At 41.8% G+C, this 19,758-nt stretch overlaps 1 protein-coding gene across 2 annotated transcripts in view; it reads right to left on the bottom strand.

The window, feature by feature from the left end:
• Positions 1–19,758, bottom strand: part of LOC139281183 (protein tweety homolog 3-like) — a 186,095-nt gene that overhangs the window by 9,901 nt on the left and 156,436 nt on the right. The window contains exon 14 of one of the 2 annotated variants that reach the window (XM_070901217.1): positions 19,518–19,618. The exons of the other annotated variant lie outside the window; for it this stretch is intronic. Coding sequence (XP_070757318.1) covers positions 19,559–19,618 — 60 coding nt within the window. The 3' untranslated portion in view covers positions 19,518–19,558. The remainder of the gene's footprint in view (positions 1–19,517; positions 19,619–19,758) is intronic. 2 annotated transcript variants of the gene reach the window in all.

Here is a 19,758-nt window from a genome sequence, read left to right on the forward strand (position 1 = left end):
ACGATATATTGTGGATAAATATTCAAAACTGGTAGCTCATGATTCTGCTGCAGTAAAATCAACAAATAAGGTACTGGGTTGCAGGAGAGAGAAGGAAAGACTTGTATTTATAAAGCACCTTACACAACTCAGGATGTCCCAAAGCGCTTTACAGGCAATTAAGTACTTATTGGAGTGTAGTCACTGTTACCTAAATAAAGTCAGCAGCCGATTTGGGCACAGCAAGGTGTGCACAAAGAGCACCGAGGCAAACAACCAGATAATATTTTGGTGATGTTGTTTGAAGGATTAATGTTGGCCAGGAAACCTGGGGAATTCCTCTGCTCTTCTTCGAAAAGTGCCACAGAAACTTTTATGTCCACTTGAGGGGGCAGGCAGGGCATTTGTTTAACGTCTCAGCCGAAAGACAAAGCAAAATAGGAATAGTACTGTTGCTATATTGAAGCAATTCTAGTAAAGTAATCAAATTATAGAATGATACAGCATACAAGGCGGCCATTCAGCCCGGGCTGAAAGGGCTATTCAATTAGTCCCACCCCCCTGCCCTTTCCCCACAACCTGGCAAATTTTCCTCCTTCAAGTAGTTATCCAATCCTCTTTCGAAAGTAATCACTGAATCTGCTTCCACCACTGTTTCAAGCAGTGCATTCCAAATAATAACTCTCAGCTTAAAAAATTATCTTCTCATCTCTGGTTCTTTTGCCAATTAGCTTGAATTTGTGTTCCCTTGTAACAGACCCTACCACCACTGGCAAGTTTCCCTTATTTACTCGATCAAAACACTTCATGATTTTGAATGCCTCTATTAAATCTCCCTTTAACTTTCTCTGCTCCAAGGTCTATCTATGGTCTCGGGTGTATGCAAAATAAATCAAATGGAACTATTTGAAGAGTAGGGAAGTTCTCCCAGTTTCCAACATGTGTGTGTCAACCAACATCACCAAAACAGATTATCCAATCATTTGTCTCACTTATACACGCGCACACTACATAATTGACCTTAAGAGGGCACAAGAGTAAGAGACCAGGACAATCTCAGGAAATCATAGTAATGAGGACAGATAAAGGAATTCAAGATAGTTCCCTTTGGTAAATAGAGCAATCAAGATCATCTAACTAAATGTTGATGACTATGAAGGGGAATTTATGAAGTTGATTCTGATTCAAAGATGAGGTAACATGAGTGAAAAATGTGAGCAGTCGGAAATAACTATGAAAAGAGAGAGAGAGATAAAGCAGACAATATATGGGCTCAACAGCTAATTGGACAGAGACGAGTAGTGAAAAAATGGGGTAGAAAAAAAATCAAAATAGGAGACTTGTTGGGAATGCACAATCAAAAATTGATTACAAGTGGAAGTGATACCAATTGGCTAGGAACTGGTATGTACATAAATGGCAACACCACAAATGATCATAATAGGTGCAGAGCAGTGAGTGACTTTAGAAACATACGTACAGCTTGAACTTGCAATATTTATTAAAACAGTACATCAACAGGATTTGTAAGAAGCAGAGAACAAAACTAAAGATGTATTCTAGCCTTCACTAAGATGTGAGAGTATGAAAACAATATGGTTATTTACTGTACTGTTTTTATTCTACAATGTAAATTCAAGATAAAGGCATCCTGAAGAGGTAATGCATGAATCAGTGGCAGGTTATGGTTTGTACTTTGGAATAGTGGACACAAACATCGGATGTATTCAGTCAAGTATTTTGAAGTGACAATTTCAGTAGATAGGCCACGATGATGAAAGAATCCAGTTTTACATTTATTTGGTGGTGCTATGATTCATTGAATAATAAACACTTAAGTGCTCAAAAAGCTGCAAGGTATTCAAGCTGCAAGGCAACACTCATTTGCTCAGCTGTGTGTCACATAAACTTGCACTTTTACCACTTCAACGCAGCAGTCTACAATAATGGCCCAGATTTGGCTGATCGATGTTGCTGTTATTAATGCGCAAATCAGCCAACAAGAGATGGCCCGTGAATTGTGAATCAGAATTTCCTGCCAATTTGTGCTGCTCCGACGATAACTTCATGAAAATGGCACCTTGCTCTTAACCTGCCTTTGATTATCATGGTTTCTGCAATTTCAGATTAATTGCCCATTAAATACTCCACAGAAAATTAACAGCATAAGCACCCTGTCAAAGCCGTGATAATTGTTCATGACTGGCAATCAACCTCTTTTGCCCAGAAAGTAAATTAAAAAGTGTGGGGTCTCATTCCTTCAGGTTGTGAACCGTTGAAATTTAAAAAGGTCACATTTTTTTTTAAAAACTTACTTTTCCTGCCTCTTTTCTCCCTCTTAAGCCAATTTTTCCTCTCTTTCTGTACCTGATTTGACATTCAGAGTGAGTGAATTCAGTCACCCTCCTGCACAGTCCTTCCTCTGTTTATTTCTCAATCCTTTAATCTCATTGGTTAAGGAACTACACTTTGTCCCGTTATTCACTCAGGTCCCAGATGCCCTCGCAGCGCCATTATCAGCTTTCACTTCCAGCAATTTCGTGGGCAAAAAATTTTACAACCTAAACATGCACTGACTGGTCTAACAGGGCACACCACAAGATGTCCCGCTCCAGCAAAATCTGGGTCAATTAAACATTACAAAGAGTTTACAGCACAGAAACAGGCCATTCAGCCCAACTGGTCTGTGCTGGTGTTTATGCTCGACACAACCCCCTCCCATCTTACTTCATCTAACCTAACCTGCACATCCTTCTATTCTTTCTCCTACATGTACTTATCTAGCTTCCTCTAAAAGGCACCTCTGCTATTCCCCTCAAGCACTCCATGTGGCAGTAAGTTCCACATTCTAACCACTCTCTGGGTAAAGAAGTTTCTCCTGAATTCTTTATTGGATTTATTACTGACTATTTTATATTTATGGTCCCTTGTTTTGGATTCCCCCATAAGTGGAAACATCTGTACATCGACCCTATAATACCGCTTCATAATCTTAAAGTTTAGGTCATGGCTCAAGTCAGCAAAAAAAGGCCTCGACCTGCTATATGGTAACAAAATGGCTCTATGTAAATTATTTTGACATCTTGTCATATGCCATATCAATATAAAGCTGCTGGACTGACTAAGTCCCCTATAGTCACCTACTGAAATTGCTGCTACGCACAACTGACTGTGATGTGAACAGCTTATTAAAAAAAAAATGGCAATATTTTAAATATCAATTTTCCTGATTAAAAATAGACCAAAGTCAATAAGCTGCAGATGCTGGAAAACAAATATAGAAAGTGCTGTAAACACTCAACATGGCAGGCAGCAACTGTGGAGAGAATAGGTGAGCTAATGTTTCAAGTGTAGAACCTTTATCACAATTGAGCTCTGACAAACAGTTGAATCTGAAATGTTAAATCAACTGTTCGCCAGTGTTCCATAAATAAAGGGCAGCTTTGTTTTGCACATGATAATCCCGAGCACTGCTGATGGCTTTGCAGATAAATTCACCATGTAGTGGGGTACTAAATCTCAGACCGAGTTACCCAATTTCAGGCAGGGACAGTCAATTACTATAACTGGTTTCATTGTCTCCGGACAGTGATGGAATAATGCCCGGCTCCTGATCACTACCTGGTGGAAGAGGATGCAAGAGTAGCAAAAGATTTGGCTTTAGTGAATTGAATCGACAAACCAGCTGGCTTGATTAGCACCCCATCTACCATCTTAATTATTCACTCCCTCCATCACCAGTGTATCATGGCTGCAGTGTACACCATCTACAAGATGCACTGCAGCTACTCACCAAGGCTTCTTCAACAACACCTCCCAAACCCACAGCCTCTACCACCTAGAAGGACAAGGGTAGTAGGCACATGGGAACATCACCTCCAAGTCGCACAACATTCTGACTTGGAAATATAGCACCATTCCTTCATCATCACGGGGTCAAAATCCTGGAACTCCCTCCAACAGCACTGTGGGAGTACCTTCACCACACGGATTGGTGGTGGCTCACCATCATCTTCTCAAAGGGATGGGCAATAAATGCTGACCTCGACAGTGACGTTCACATTCCATGAATGAATAATAAAGACATCAATATTCACTATCCAGGCTCACACCTGAAGAGTAAGAGTAACTAAGCGAATGATTTTACTGGCCTAAAGTAGCATTCAGTTTAGAGCCCAAGCTTTAGAATTTGTTCCCTAAACTAAATCTGTTCAGCTCTCCACCTCCCTTGTCTCCTTTACAAACCTTCTTAAAACCCACCTCTACGACCAAGAGTTTAGTTACCCTTGCTGCCCTGCTGTGATGCGTCTGGAGAGATTTTATCTACGTTAAAGGCACGATATAAATGCAACACCACGAGCATCCCCTTAATTGGGTTTTTCTCTGGACTGTACAGCTTATGCCTCTCAACTCATCCCAGCTTTCAACTGGGATGATTCTTGCTGCTCTTTTCTGCAGCCTCTCCAATGCATGCGTGGTAACCAAAATTGTACAGTACTTCAAAGTGTGGTTTGACCAGTGCCTCAGCATAACCTCTCGAGACTTGTATTCTGGCGAAGAACCACAAAATCATATTTGCTTTACTTAAAATTGCTTTTCTATACTTCCATAATATTCAATATTGCAATCAATTTTAAATCCTTTTCAGGTTCCCCTTCGTTAATTCTGGGAAATTCTAGGAGCAGCAGCAGGATCGGATGGACCTGCAGCAGTGGAGTGCTTCAATAAAACCAGAGGCTTGAGGCCCAGACCGAGCTAGCTGGGAGCAGCAGTGGGAGCGAGCCGATTTCGAATCATGAGTTCGAAAAAAAGGGGAAAAAAATAATCAGTGTGATGTCACAGGAAAGCAGGTAAGTGATTGGTTGGTAAGTATTTCGCTTTTTTCCCCTCTCTAAACTAGGGCATTGGTTTAAACTAAGACAGGGAGTTAAAAATTTCAATCAGGGTAAGTAAAACAGTAAGTGAATTAATAAGAAGCGTATTAGCACAGAGCAGCTTCAACTGAGTGCAGATTTCAACTGAGTGCAGATTTCACCAGAGTGCAAGGCAATTTGGCGAGCGTGGGAATTCGGTGAGGTGGGGGTAAGATATATAAAAAAAACAAATAGGGTTACATTAGGACTGTGGGCGAAGTAACAGTAAAGACCTAAAGCATGTAACTAAATGTAATAAATTAAACAAGATTACCACCTAGATTAAAAACTATAAATAGACAATTGAGTGATATTTCAAAACTTGAAAACCTAATTAGTTAAATAAAATACAAGAGAGATGGCAGGGCAGGTGATATGTTGCAGCTGTAGCATGTGTGAGCTGGACACCAGTGTGATCCACAGCAACCACATCTGCAGTAAGTGTCTGCATCGAGGAACTTCGGCTCAGAGTTGATGAGCTGGAGTTCAAACTTCAGACACTACGAAGCATCAGGGGAGAGAGAAAATTACCTGGACATTTTGTTCCAAGAGGCAGTCACATCCTTAGGTTAAGTACTTCAGATTTGGTCTGTGGTCAGGGACAGGTGGGTGTGACTATGAGTGAGGCAGGTATGGGGATCCAGAAGGCAGCATTAGAGAAGCCTCAGCCCTTGCACTTGTCCAACAGGTATGAGGTTCTTGCAGCCTGTGTGGGCGAGAGCATGGATTGTAGGGAGGATGAGCAAACTGACTACAGCACCATGGTATAGGGGACCATTCAAGTAGTGGTAGAGGACAGTATAATTAGGGGAATAGATACTGTTCTCTGCAGCCTAGAGCGAGAGTCCCAAAGGCTGTGTTGTCTGCCTGGTGCCTGGGATAAGGACATCTCCCCGGGACTGGAGAGAAACTTGAGAGTGGGTGGGGAAAGACTCAGTTGTCGTGGTCCACAAAGATACCAACGCCTTAGGTAGGACTAAAAGAGGTTCTGTGGAGGGAGTATGAGCAGCTAGGGGCTAAATTAAAAAGCAAAACCACAAAGGTAATAATCTCTATATTACTACCCGAGCTACAAGCAAATTGACATAGGGTCAATAAGATCAGAGTTGAATATGTTGCTCAAAGATTGGTGTGGGAGAAATAAGTTTCAATTCATGGGGCACTGGCACCAGTACTGGGGAAAGATGGAGCTGTTCCGTTGGGACGGGCTTCACTTGAACCATGCTGAGACCCATGTCCTGCTGAATCGACTAACTAGGGCTGTAGATAAGGCTTTAAACTAAATAGTGGGGGGGGGGGGAAGGTTGAAGTGAGGGGAAATTTAGCAAGTTAAAGAGAAAGGACAAGGCAATAGTGCAGGGTACAGATATGGGTAATGATAACCAGAGTGGGACAGGAAGGGACAGAGCGTGAAAACATGAGTGCATCAGTAAATAGAGTCAGAATAGGGAAAAATGGTACAAAGACAAATTTAAAAGCTCTTTATCTGAATGCACACAATATTCATAACAAGATAGATTAATTGATGCACAAATAGAAATAAATGGGTATGATCTGATAGATTATTGAGACGTGGTTGCAAGGTGAGCAAGGCTGGGAACTGAATATTCAGGGGTACTTGACATTTCGGAAGGATAGGCAGAAAGGAAAAGGAGGTGTGGTAGCTCTGTTAATAGAGGATGAGATCAGTACAGGAGTGAGAAATTATCTTGGCTCAGTAAGATCAAGATGTAGAATCAGTTTGGGTGGAGATAAGAAATAGCAAGGGAAAGAAGTCACTGGTGGGAATAGTATATAGGCTTCCAAACAGTAGCTACGCTGTAGGACAGAGTATAATTCAGGAAATAATGGGGGCTTGTAAGAGAGGTACTACAATAATTGTGGGTGACTTTACTCTTCATATAGACTGGACAAATCAAATTGGCAAAGTTAGCTTTGAGGATGAGTTTAGTGTATTCGGGACAATTTCCTAGAACAATATGTCGTGGAACCAACCAGGGAACAGTCTATTTTAGATCTGGTAATGTGTAATCAGTCAGGATTAATTAATAACCTCATAGCAAAGGATCCTCTAGGGAAGAGTGATCATAACGATAGAATTTCACATTCAGTTTGAAGGCGAGAAACTTGCGCCTGAAACTAGTGTCTTAAACCTAAATAAATAAAAGGCAATTACAAAGGTATGAAGACAGAGTTGGCTAAAGTCGACTAGGAAAATAGTTTAAAAGGTAAGATGGTCGATAAGCAGTGGCATACATTTAAGGAGATATTTCATAATTCTCAACAAAGATATATTCCATTGAAAAAGAAAGACTCTACAAGAATAATGAACTATCTGTGGTTAACTAAGGAAGTTAATATCAAATTGAAAGAAAAGGCATACAATGTTGTGAAGATTAGTGGCAGGCCAGAATATTGGGAACATTTCAGAAACCAGCAAAGGATGCCAAAAAAAAAATAAAGCGGGAGAAAATAGATTATGAGATTAAACTAGCAAGAAATATAAAAGACAGTAAGAGCTTTTGCAAATAGATTAAAAAAAAGGAGAGTAGCTAAAATAATTGTTGGTCTCCTAAGAGGACGAGTCTAGGGAATTAATAAGGAAATGGCAGAGACTTTGAACAAATATTTTGTATCCGTCTTCACGATAGAAGAAACTAAAAGCATTCCAATAATAATATAAATTCAGGGGGCATCAGGGAGGGAGGAAATTATTAGAGAAAAAGTACTAGGCAAACGAATGGGACTAAAGGCTGGTAAGTCCTCTGGACCTGATGGCTTGCATCCTAGGGTCTTAAAAGAAGTGGCTACATTGGTTGTAATCTTCCAAAATTCCCTAGATTCTGGGAAGGTCCCAGCGGATTGGAAAACCACAAATGTAACTCCCCTATTCAAGAAAGGAGGGAGACAGAAAGCAGGAAATAATAGGCCAGTTAGCCTAACATCTGTCATTGGAAAAATGCTGGAGTCCAATATTAACCATCATTATAGGCAGTCCCTTGAAACAAGGATGACTTGCTTCCACGCCAAAAAAGGATAAGTTCACAGGTGTTCCAATGAAGGACTTAAAATTCCAGATCCTGAATTATATCCTGAAGATGCCTGTGCGTGGATTTTTTAAAAACTTGTGACGACCATTGCACTCCAGCCACCACACGGGCTTGAGAGCGCTAGGTCTTGGTCCAGTGGCAAAGATTACTCAAGACGACTGGAGACCAGTTCTGCTGCACGGACCTAGTGCGCGCACATATCAGTGTGGGCTGGTCCCTGGGCCCCTGGCCCCAAACTCACGCCTCCCCTGCGCCCCGATCACATCCCTCCACAATCTCTCACCGCTCCTTCGCCCCGACCTCGCCGCTCCTGGGGTGTACAGGGCTGAGGGGAAAGGGCAGGGAGTGGGACATCTCGGATCGCTCGATCACAGAGCCGGCACAGGCCGAATGTCCTCCTCTGCTGCATCACTCTGTGATTCTGTTGTAGGTGTCGAATGAGGGATAAATATTGACCCAGGGCACCGGGGTTTTCCCCCTAAAGGAGGGAGCGCGGCAGGTGAGGCAGCAGCTGGGCCGGGGCAGGGGGGTGGGAAAGAGACATTGTGAACACCCGTTCACCTCATTCCCAATGCAGCACTGAGGGAGCGCCGCACTGTCGGAGGGGCAGCACTGAGGGAGCGCCGCACTGTCGGAGGGGCAGCACTGAGGGAGCGCCGCACTGTCGGAGGGGCAGCACTGAGGGAGCGCCGCACTGTCGGAGGGGCAGCACTGAGGGAGCGCCGCACTGTCGGAGGGGCAGCACTGAGGGAGCGCCGCACTGTCGGAGGGGCAGCACTGAGGGAGCGCCGCACTGTCGGAGGGGCAGCACTGAGGGAGCGCCGCACTGTCGGAGGGGGCAGCACTGAGGGAGCGCCGCACTGTCGGAGGGGCAGCACTGAGGGAGCGCCGCACTGTCGGAGGGGCAGCACTGAGGGAGCGCCGCACTGTCGGAGGGGCAGCACTGAGGGAGCGCCGCACTGTCGGAGGGGCAGCACCGCACTGTCGGAGGGGCAGTACTGAGGGAGCGCCGCACTGTCTTTCAGATAAGATGTTAAACCGAGGCCCTGTCTGCTCTCGGATGGATGGAAAAGATCTCACGGCCATTACTTAGACGAAGAGCAGACCAATATTAAGGAAGCAGTAGCGGGACATTTAGAAAATCATAATAAAACCATGTTGACTCTGATTGATTGTATGAAAGGGAAATAGTTTGACAAATTTATTAGAGTTCTTTGAGCATGTACCGAGCAGGGTGGATAAAGGTGAACTTTATGTAGTGTATTTGGATTTCCAAAAGACATTCGATAAGGTGCCACATAAAAGGTTACTGCACAAAATAAGAGCTCATGGTGTTGGGGGTAATATATTAACATGGATAGAGGATTAGCTAACTAACAGAAAACAGAGTTGGGATTAATGGGTCATTTTCAGGTTGGCAAACTGCAACTAATGAGGTGCCACAGAGATCAGTGCTGGGGCCTCAACTATTTACAATCTTTATTAATGATGTGGATGAAGGGACTGAGTGTAGCCAAATTTGCTGAAGATACAAAGTTAGATCAGAAAGCAAGTTGTGAGGACACAAAGAGACCGAAATTGCCCCTTTCCTTAAGGCCTCTTAAACCGGAAAGCGACTGTAGATCCGTTTTAAGTGCGTCATCACAGTGTGCTACCTCCCCCCACCCCTCAGAGTTGTGAATCTTTGGAATTCTCTACCCCAAGAGAGCTGTGGAGGCGGAGTCATTGAATATATTCAAGGCTGAGATAGACAGGTTCTTGAATTATAGGGGAGTCAAGGGTTATGGGTGTTAGAAATGAAAAATGCCTACAAATGTTTATGGTTACAGGATTAAAACGGTGATGTGAAAAGGCTGTGTTTAAATGGTTATGTTTCAATTGTAGACGGAAAGTCTCCTCGGACCAGATAGATGCTTTGAAGTGCTAATGTTTTTGGTTTCCTATGGAGAGTACTATATACAATTTCCCTGTCACTAAGCGATTATCTGTTGTTTTTAAGTTGAATCTTGTTTATGTATTTTATGTATAATGCTAAGGTGGGATTTGAAGTTAGCTTAACAGAACTGCTTGCGAAGATAATGGTAGAAATTAACTTAAACATTTACTATGTAATAAAGGAGGTAACAATCTGAAGCGAGCAGGTTTCTGGTTTGGGCCTCATGAGATCAAAGAAAGATACGGACGAAAGAGATAAAACAAATTCCAAAGGAAAGCATCTTTGGGAAAGTATAAACTAAAGGACATGTGGCCAAAATCATGACATCTTTAAGGCAGGATTTGACACAAGAATCAAGACAAAAAACATGATACAGCATTGGATAGCAAGTTTTTAGGGAAACCTGTATAGGTCAAAAGGTCTTGTCAATATCCTGGTTCAGGCTCACCCCTAAAAATAGAATAAAAAAGTGACCTCCTGAAAGCTTGTACTCACAAATGGGAAAGCGAGAGGGGGCTCCAGATGAAAGGAAAAGAATTGTTCACGTGTCAATCGCCTGTCTGATCGGATCGGTATCAACTTCTTGTCATGGTCGTATATTTCTGCTGTAATGTGTTATATTCCGTTTTATTGGGAACATTGGGGCTCAATTTTCCCCAAAGTCATTTTTTGCCGTATTGCCAGAGTTACGCCAGTTTTTCTAGGCCACAACTGCTCCAAAAATAAATGTGCCAAGTTTCCCCGTTCTATTTTTTGAAATTAGCACCGCGCAGCCTATCCTGTAGCCTCGGAGGGCGGAGCCTAATGTCTGCACTGAAAAAACGATGCCGCCCCGAGAGAAAAACACATTTTTGACGTGTTTCCTATGGGCGTGCATGCGCAATGCAGTTCCCGGTCTGCAATCGGCCATTTTTAAAGAGCCAGTTGTGTGAGAGAACTTTAATTAACATTAGAAAAATCAGAGTTGCAATACAAGATGCAATGCGGCGCAAGGACCAAGAATTTCTTACAGGATGAAGCGGAGGCATTAGTTACTGTGATTGAGTGCAGATGGCAGGAGCTGGACACTAATAGAGGTCATATAAAAGTTGCACCCAAAGAAATTAAGAAATGCTGGAACCAACTTGCACAAGGTTACTGTGCAATGGTGACCACGGAGGTCTGGAGGCCAGTGCAAAAAGTGGCAGGACCTTAGTCAAGTAGTTAGTGTAAGTAATATTTTCATTTTTCAATGGAATTGCAATTGTAAGTGTGACCATCTGCATATGTCCCCACCCAGCAGAAAGACACCCTCTCTAAAAAGTTGTATTTTCATCTTTGCAGAGGAAAGTGGAAGACAACAAGAACTCAAACAGGAGGCCGCCCAGCAAATCTACACCCAGACACCCTTGGAAGGTCGCTGCTTTGACAGGTCCTGCCTGGAGAAAAGCAACCACCACTGCACAAGCTGGGCCCACACTCGAGGAAGCGGGCAAGTCCTGCTAATTCCAGTCTGGCTTTGATTAATGTTAAGTACTGCGCCATGCTTCGATTCATGGGGATGTCTCCATCAGCTACGCTTCGGTTGATGCAATGTACTATCATTCATCGTGGTCCTTCAAATCAGTCTGCTGCCTGCACTGTATGAGCCTACTCATGCCACCCACCCTACCCCCTCCTCTGCTGCTCACCATTTGTCTGCTGTGTTATAATTTGCAGAACTTGAGGCCAGCCCTGATGATGCAGAAGATTCAGTCGCGGATGAGCCTGAACAGGAGAACATCTTCCAATCCTACCTTCATGACCAAGAGCATGGGGGTGAGGGAGAGGGGATGGATGAAGCCCCCACTGTTGCACTCACTCTGGAGGAGGTGCAGGTGCCACCCATTGAAGTGCTAGCCCCTTCCCTGAGTAGTGGTTTGAGTGTTGGTGGGACATTCCATGGTTTCCCACCGTCCGAGGCTGGGGGCCCCACCGTCCGAGGCTGCGGGTCCCAGTAGGATGCTGCAAGTCACACCCAAGGTGAGGAGGGGGAAGGAGAGCTCGATCGTGCTCTCCTGAGGTACAGGATCCAACAGATGTGGTTCACATGATGGCAATGAGTGCGGAGAGCATGAACCTTATCCGATCACTCTTGGACATCATCAGTGGGGTGGGTGATGCGGTATCGGGACTGCCGGAAGAAGTAACACTCGAGAAATGGGAACGCTGTCCGGTAACATGTGGGGGGGAATATCTCAGTCAGCAGAAACAATGTCGGTGCACGAGGGAGGGAATGTCACAGGTAGTTGATACACTTTTGCTGAACATGAGGGAGGGCACGTCACAGGTAGGTGAGACACTGTCGACGAACACGAGGGAGGGAATGTCGGAGTTAGCTGTACAATAAGGCAACACGCCCAGACCCCGCACTCATTGACAGAATCAACTGCCACTCCTACTTCAATCCCTAGACCAGCGTCTGAAGAGGCCCAAGCCGGGCTTCCATATTACCAGAGATATGCGTAGGGTGAACGCATCATGGGTACTCCCAGTGTATCTTGCATCAACTGACATGATGCGATACATGTCATCACACACGAGCTGCACATTAATGGGAGTGGAAGCCTTTTCTGTTCCTGTACATCTTGGAATCCAGAAGCCTTTTCTGTTCCTGTGCATCTTGGAATCCTCCAAAAGGTGCTCGCAAGGCAATGTGGGTACAACCAATGCAGCCCTGCACCTTGGGGAAGCCAGAAATCCTGGACAAGCCCACAGCTGTCACACATGGGGAACTTTAGGTAGTCATTCCTCCAGGCATATAATGCAGCAGTCACCTGCCGAATGCAGGTGTGTGCTGCACGTTGAGAAATGGCGCACACATCCCCAGTTGTAGCCCAGATGCATAGAATGAAAGTGCAGCTGTAACCTTCACTTCAACTGACAAAGCAGTCCTCCTGACGCTTCTCGGTTGCAGGCCTGCTTTTACTAACTCACAGATCTCAGTTACAACTTATTTGTCGAAACACAGCCTGCATCACTCAGGTGCAGGTACGAACGCCTGTCTCGACATACCAGACATGGGTAAGGTCCCCTGCCCTTCATCCTACATGCTCTGTGGTTCCTCATGCGATGACATCGAATCAATTATCTCCTCCGTAGCACCATCATGCAGAAGGCTTGCACAAGGTATGGCATTGTCAGTATTAAATTTATGATTAAATTTTACCTTTGCAAGAAGCTCAAAATGGCAGGTGGGCAGGACAAGGTTCTTTTTGTTCTCTCTCCCCCCCACAGGGTCTGTATGGACCACACCTAGGTCTGAGCAGGCGCAGTGATCGGGAACCACCCCCCCCCCCCCCGCCCCACTCCCCCGGGCTATATTTGATGAGTAATGCAGGCTTCTCATGCCTTCCGTATGCCTTCCAAAGCCCCCACCCACTCGGGCTTGATTTGATGGGTAGTGCATGCTTCTGATGCCTTCCGAATGCTTTCCACAGCCCCACAGCCACCCTCGGGCTTCTTTTGAAGCCGAGCCCATGTCCGGGCAAGTATCAAATTCTGCCAGCCGACGCTCCAACCCTCGAGCCCTGTTTACAGACGTTTGGTGGCGTGTCAGTTTAAAAAAAAAATGAAAACTTACAGAATTCCATCAAACTTCCATTTACTGCATTTTAAGGTAAAAAATTTAATCTTTATTATGCATATTTAAGTGTTCTTCGCTCTCTCCAAAACTTCACTGAAAAACAATGGTGTCTTTCTGCGCCAATTTTTCAATGCGCGTTGGTTTTTCTTGATTCACCAGAAGGTTTTTGGGAGTGGCCACATACGCCAATCCAGGAGAAATGTTTTTGGAGCAAACTTACATAATTGAAAAAAAACATCAGGTTATGGAAAAAAAAACGAACCTAAAAAAATCGTAACTAACTGAGTTACGCTGGCGCACATTCATTGGGGAAACTTTTTTTAAAAACATGCGCTAAAAACACGGCACAAATCATTGGGGAAAATTGAGCCCAATATAACTACCATATTGGTTTGCACTTGAACTTGATTATTTAAGTTGACCAGAGATAACTAACATGGAGAACAGGCAGGAAAGTGGAGTTGAGGCCAAGATCAGATCAGGCATGATCTTATTGAATGGTGGAGCAGGCTCAAGGGGCCTATGGCCTACTCCTGCTCCTATTTCTTATGTTATGTTCTAAAAGTAAGAAAAATCAGCAATGAAAAAATCCTTCTTCAATTCTTTACTAATACTTTTGCAAAAATTCTAATCCCTTTGACTTTTTAGGTTGAATAAGCAACTAGGCATTGTAAAGAAAGTACAACGGAAGTAGCAATGCTTATTAATTGCTGAATTTCCTAAACCTTTTCCTCAGACATACTAATCAGAAGACAACAGCAATGTATCCCAGCCAACACTATGATCTGGTTGATTTATAAATCTTGTCTACTTTATCACCTTTCTTTTCTCATTGAAGTATAGAAATACTGCACCATTGCAATATTATATAACAGGTGTACGTTTTAGTATTAGGAAAGAAGGCAATTGGTGACTAAAAGCATATTTCAGTTTCCATTTGGAACTCTACGATGTGCAGCACAGCATTTATTTTAGGAAATCAGAATCACTGCTAATGGAAAATGAACCCTCAAGGAGGTCAGACTTTGTTGTGAGACAAATAACAGCAACAAAAATTATGCTTCTGCAAGTGTAAATATTGCATTTTCACAAATCACAATTAGAAAAACATGGAATCAGAACATTGTATAGCATTCTCTGAGCAAGCTAAAAAAAATGATAAAATTAAAATAATTTTGGTGCAAAAAGGCTATTACAGTGCTCAAAGTGTTCAAACTATGCTTCAGTGGCCACCTAAATTCTGTGTACTGAAATGAGTGCATACAAGCAGATAACAGGGATGTCACATGATTAGCATCACAATTTAATTATCTTTTTTTTTTAAATTAGAACTTACATGAATAGTGGCCTCATATCATCTTAGCTTTACTGAAAATCAAGCCATAGAAGGTTATTTGTAAGACAAATGTTCAGAGATTTAAAATATTTCTGAAGAAATACTGGCACAATTGGACTGTTAAAATATTGGATATCCTGAAACAAACTGCACAAGAACAGTACTTGCACTTGTCCAAGTGGTCTGGGTAGAAAAATACTAAATCTAAAGTGTTATAGCCCTGTTAAGGATATTACTGCTTTTTGGAAAGAGCAAAGATAAGGTGATGCATTGATAGGTTTTGCATATCAATGTGATGTTGTGACATCCCTACTAGTGAGTGGGATATCTAGAGCCATGCTCCAATGCTTACCCATGCTATTCAGCAAGGTGTAATTTTTTTTTAAAAAGAGAACAAAGCAGTAGGGAACTAGGATAAAAGCTGTATTGTAACGTTTATTCTTTGGTGCTCGTTAGCAGCATGTATATTTTAAAGTGACTCAGAAGCAGCGTGGAATGGAGCAACAAAGCAATGTTCCAGTGTCCATTCAAAATGCTGTGCTGTCTAAAGGGTGCTATTTTACGTAATCAGACAGTGGAGAAAGGGTTGCCCATTCAAAATAATGTTATTTAGCAAGGGTGAATACTTAAGGAACTGAAAGCAATAGGGAATGGGATATAAAGCCATATTTCAGTACCTGTTCTGGTTTGCTGCCTTCTTTACCAGTAAGAGTTCGTTCTCACACTGTCGCAGTTCTTTGGCTGCCAGCTCAGATGGCTGCCACTGTCCAGAGCAGCCAAATACAGCTGTGGCATTGCAAGAGAGAGAAATAGAGTGCAGCCTCAAAAGAGAAATCCAGTGCAAGCAAGTGTAAAGGGGAGAACAAACCCACAAAACACCCAGGAACATTCCCAGGACATGGGGAGGGAACACAGGAACAATTGGGAGCAACACAACTTATAAAAAACCTTTTTATATCTGAACATGTGTCAACTTAACAGCATGAAAAACTCATCAAACTAAACCCTATATATGACTCTATTTTCTCTTAACTTAAATATTCCATGCTAATTTTGAACCAAGCACATTTTAACCCTTTGAGGACTGTAGAATTATGCACCATAACCAAAAACAGTTCACAACTGGAATTTTCAGTTTGATATAATTCAGAAATCTTTAATGTGTCTCTACTTTGTTTGATCTTCATTCAACTGTTTTCCAAGAATGTGACTTTCGAAAAATGGTGGAAAACAGGTTTTGCTTTTCAAAGTAGTTACTTAGTCCACAAAGACAGTATTGGTATTAAAAAGGAAATCCTCAGCAAAACACAATAGTTTTTGTGATCACTTTGAAAGCATCGCAATGTCTTGCATTACCGTACCATTAAAAAATACCGTTATAACAACGAAACCACAATCTTTAGAAAGCAAGGAGACACAAATTTCAAATTGGCCCAGATATGGGTGCTTACTAGAGACAGACATTGGTTCTCTTTTCTAGAGAACATCTAGCTCCATCAGGTGAGTAAATTTATATTCCTACTGGGATCCATGTGCATATGCAAGACCTTGGTTGGTTCATGATTTACACACACAGGAACAGGAGTGGCCATTCAGCCCCTCGAACTTGTTCTGCAATTCAATGAAATCATGGCTGACCTATACCTCAATTCCATTTACCTACCTTTTCTGCATATGCTTTGATGCCCATACCCAATAAAAAATCAATCTCAATCCTGAAAATTTCAATTGATTCAGCATCCACAGCCTTTTCTTTTTTTGGGGGGTGGGCGCAGAGGGGAAAAGAGTGTTATAGATTTTCATTACCCTTTGCGATGAAAAAGTGCTTCCTGATTTTACTCCGAAGTGGCCTAGCTCGAATTTTAAGATAATGCTCTCGTGTTTTAAATTCTCCCAGATGCAAAAATTGTTTCTCTGTATCTACCCTGATGAACCCTTTATTATTAGATCACCCCTCGACCTTCTCAATTCACAGGAATACAAGTCAAGTTTATGTAACCTGTATTCCAACCCCGTCGAGATAAAGGCCAACATTCCATTAGCCTTCTGAATCATTTTTGTACCTGTGCACTAGCTTTTAGTGATGTGTGTAGACACCTAAATCCCTTTGCTCCTCCACAGCTCCAAGTCCCTCACTAAAAAATAAAATTGATTTTTCTTTCTCAAATCCAAAGTGGATGACCTCATACTTACCAGCACTGAACTCCATCTGCCACAGTTTTGCCCACTCAATTAATCTGTCTATATCTCTTTTTAACTTCCTGCTCCTATCTAGACAATTTACTGTGCCTTCTAACTTAGCATCATCTGCAAACTTGGATATACAACTCTATTCCTTTATCAAAGCCAATTATATATGCTGAAAAGCTGAGACCCCAGTACAGACCTCTGGGGATCATTACTTGTCACATCAGAGAATGTTCCCTTTCTGCCTACTCTATATTTCATACCTTCCCAGCAATTACCAACCCATGTCACAAGATTACCTCCAATTCCATGCACTTTTATTTATGCTAATAAACTCTTGTGCGGAATCAGGTGCTTTCTGGAAATCCACATGGACAACATTCATAGACATCCACCATGCTAGTGATAATCTCCTCAAAAGGTTTAACTGGATTAATCAAACATTACCTACCCTTCAGAAATCCATGCTGACTCTTTCTCGACAGTTCATACTTGTCCAAGTGCTCAGTCACTTTGTCTCTGATGACAAATTCCAGTAACTACCCCACAGCTGATGTTAAACAGACAGGTCTGTAGTTACGTAGTTCCTCCTTCCCTCCCATCTTAAATTATAAAGTGGCATTTGCAATTTTCCAATCCAAAAAAGGTACAATTCCCAAATCTAGAGAACTCTGGATAATTGTAACGCACCTACAATTTCCTCATCTATTTCTGTTAATATCCCGGGGTGGAAACCATCAGCTCCTGAAGACTTGTCTATCTTAAGTCCTATTATTTTTTCCATTACCATTTTTTATTTTATGCTAATCCAGAGTTCCTCCTAATTACTTTTTTTTTAAAAAAAAGAGACCTTTGTACCAATGGTATTTTGCCTCTTCTTCCACTGTGAAAATGGATACAAAATACTAATTTAACAAGTCTGCCGTTGCCTTATTGTCCATTATAGTCTCACCTGCAGTTGTCTTTAATGGGTCCACATTCTCCATTACCTCTCCTTCTCTTAATATATTTACTTTAAAAAATGCTGTTCGCTTTGATATTCCTTGCAAATTTTTTTTGTCATATTTTCCTTTTGCACCATCTTACTTTATTTGTATCCCTTTGTTGATTTTTATAGCTCTCCCAGTCTGCTGGTTTTCGACCTTTTCTTGCATTTGTGTAATCCTTTTCTTTTACCTCATTTATTGACCATTGTTGCTTCACAACACAAGTAGAGATTTTGCCTTTTAGGGGTATGTACTAGTATTCGATTGTACCAAATACTCGTTTGAATACTTCCTACTGCTTTTCTATAGGTTTACCCATTAACCAGTCAAGTCCAGGTCATTTCTCATCCCTTCAAAGTCTGCCTTACTTATATTTAAAACCCTGGTTAGTGACTATTTTTCAACCTCAAATTCAATCATATTATGATCACTATTTGCAAGACTGCCTTCAGCATTAACCAGTTCTGGTCACACATTTTTAGCTTTATAATAAGCAACTTAACAGTGTGGGAAGCAAACTCCAGTTATTTGATTCGATAAATATCAAATCACAATGTCCAATTTAAGCAAAAGCTCAAAAAGCGATTCTAAAAATGGCCTTGAACCTCTGCATACAATAAATAAGCAGCTGAACCAGACTGCCTGCTGTCCTCAAATCAATTATGATCGATATTGAAAAGGCTCGAAAGCCACCTTTAGAAACCTGGGTAGTCTTTATTTACCAGATGCTACCCAAGTCTCTTGCGATATATGCGAAATATAATATGAATAGAGGCCATAAAGCTAAGTAAAATGAAAGAGTAGAGAAAGTGGAAAGAGAGATGGTAAAAGCAACAGAGACAAGTCAGAAAAAAGACAGACAGATGATGAAAATTTAAAAGTAGTGTGTTAAAACATATTTTAAACAAAGTATTCCAATACTGCATCAATGCAAACTCAAAATATTTCTTGCTTCTAAAGAGGTCACCACCATACCATTTTAAAGTGTGTAAAGCAGAATTAGATAAATGTTGATTCCCACATTGTCAGGCTGACCTGTTATAAAATACAACTCAACCTTTATACAGCAGTTTGTTGATGAATACAAAGAAATTAGTTTAACAGTTCACTTTCACTTACTTACAACAAAAGTACATTTTTATAAAGGAAAGTGGACTGCTGATAAGGTGTTAAGGTTTGATTTTCATCTGGGCATTATTTCTCATACTAATTACTACTTTAGACATTTCAATCCTTTAAGACCTTTTATCTATTCTGCACCTTTAAAATATCCCGGACAATAATCTTCAAATACTACATGCTACAATTGGACCAATAGTTAAGATCCTATCAAACGTGGTCCAAAAAATGCAAATTGGTTTGAATATGGACGTTTAGATTGAATTTTGAAGCACTTGAATGGTGCAAAATACTACACTGTACTCAAAGGATTAAATTGAAACTATATGCATACCATTAATATACACAACAAACTTAAAATTAGAAAACAATCTGAATTAAACTGGGCGAGATAAAACACCACTTACCAGTACACACTAGACCCTCTCTATAAAGCTGTCTTTTGCAGTCACACAAAAAGCTCGCTATACTGACGAGTGTGTTGTAGACAGTCTTTTATATGGTTCCCCTATAGAAAGGGAGCCATAAGGAATACGTGTTATGAGGTGTCGTGGCATACTAGACAATGTTATAGCAAGGGGCTAGTGTAGTTACTTTTGTTTTATCCTACCACGTCTAAAAACGATGGGACAAATTTTTGATGAATGG

Source organism: Pristiophorus japonicus, chromosome 15 (assembly GCF_044704955.1).
Source record: "Pristiophorus japonicus isolate sPriJap1 chromosome 15, sPriJap1.hap1, whole genome shotgun sequence".
NCBI lineage: Eukaryota > Metazoa > Chordata > Chondrichthyes > Pristiophoridae > Pristiophorus > Pristiophorus japonicus.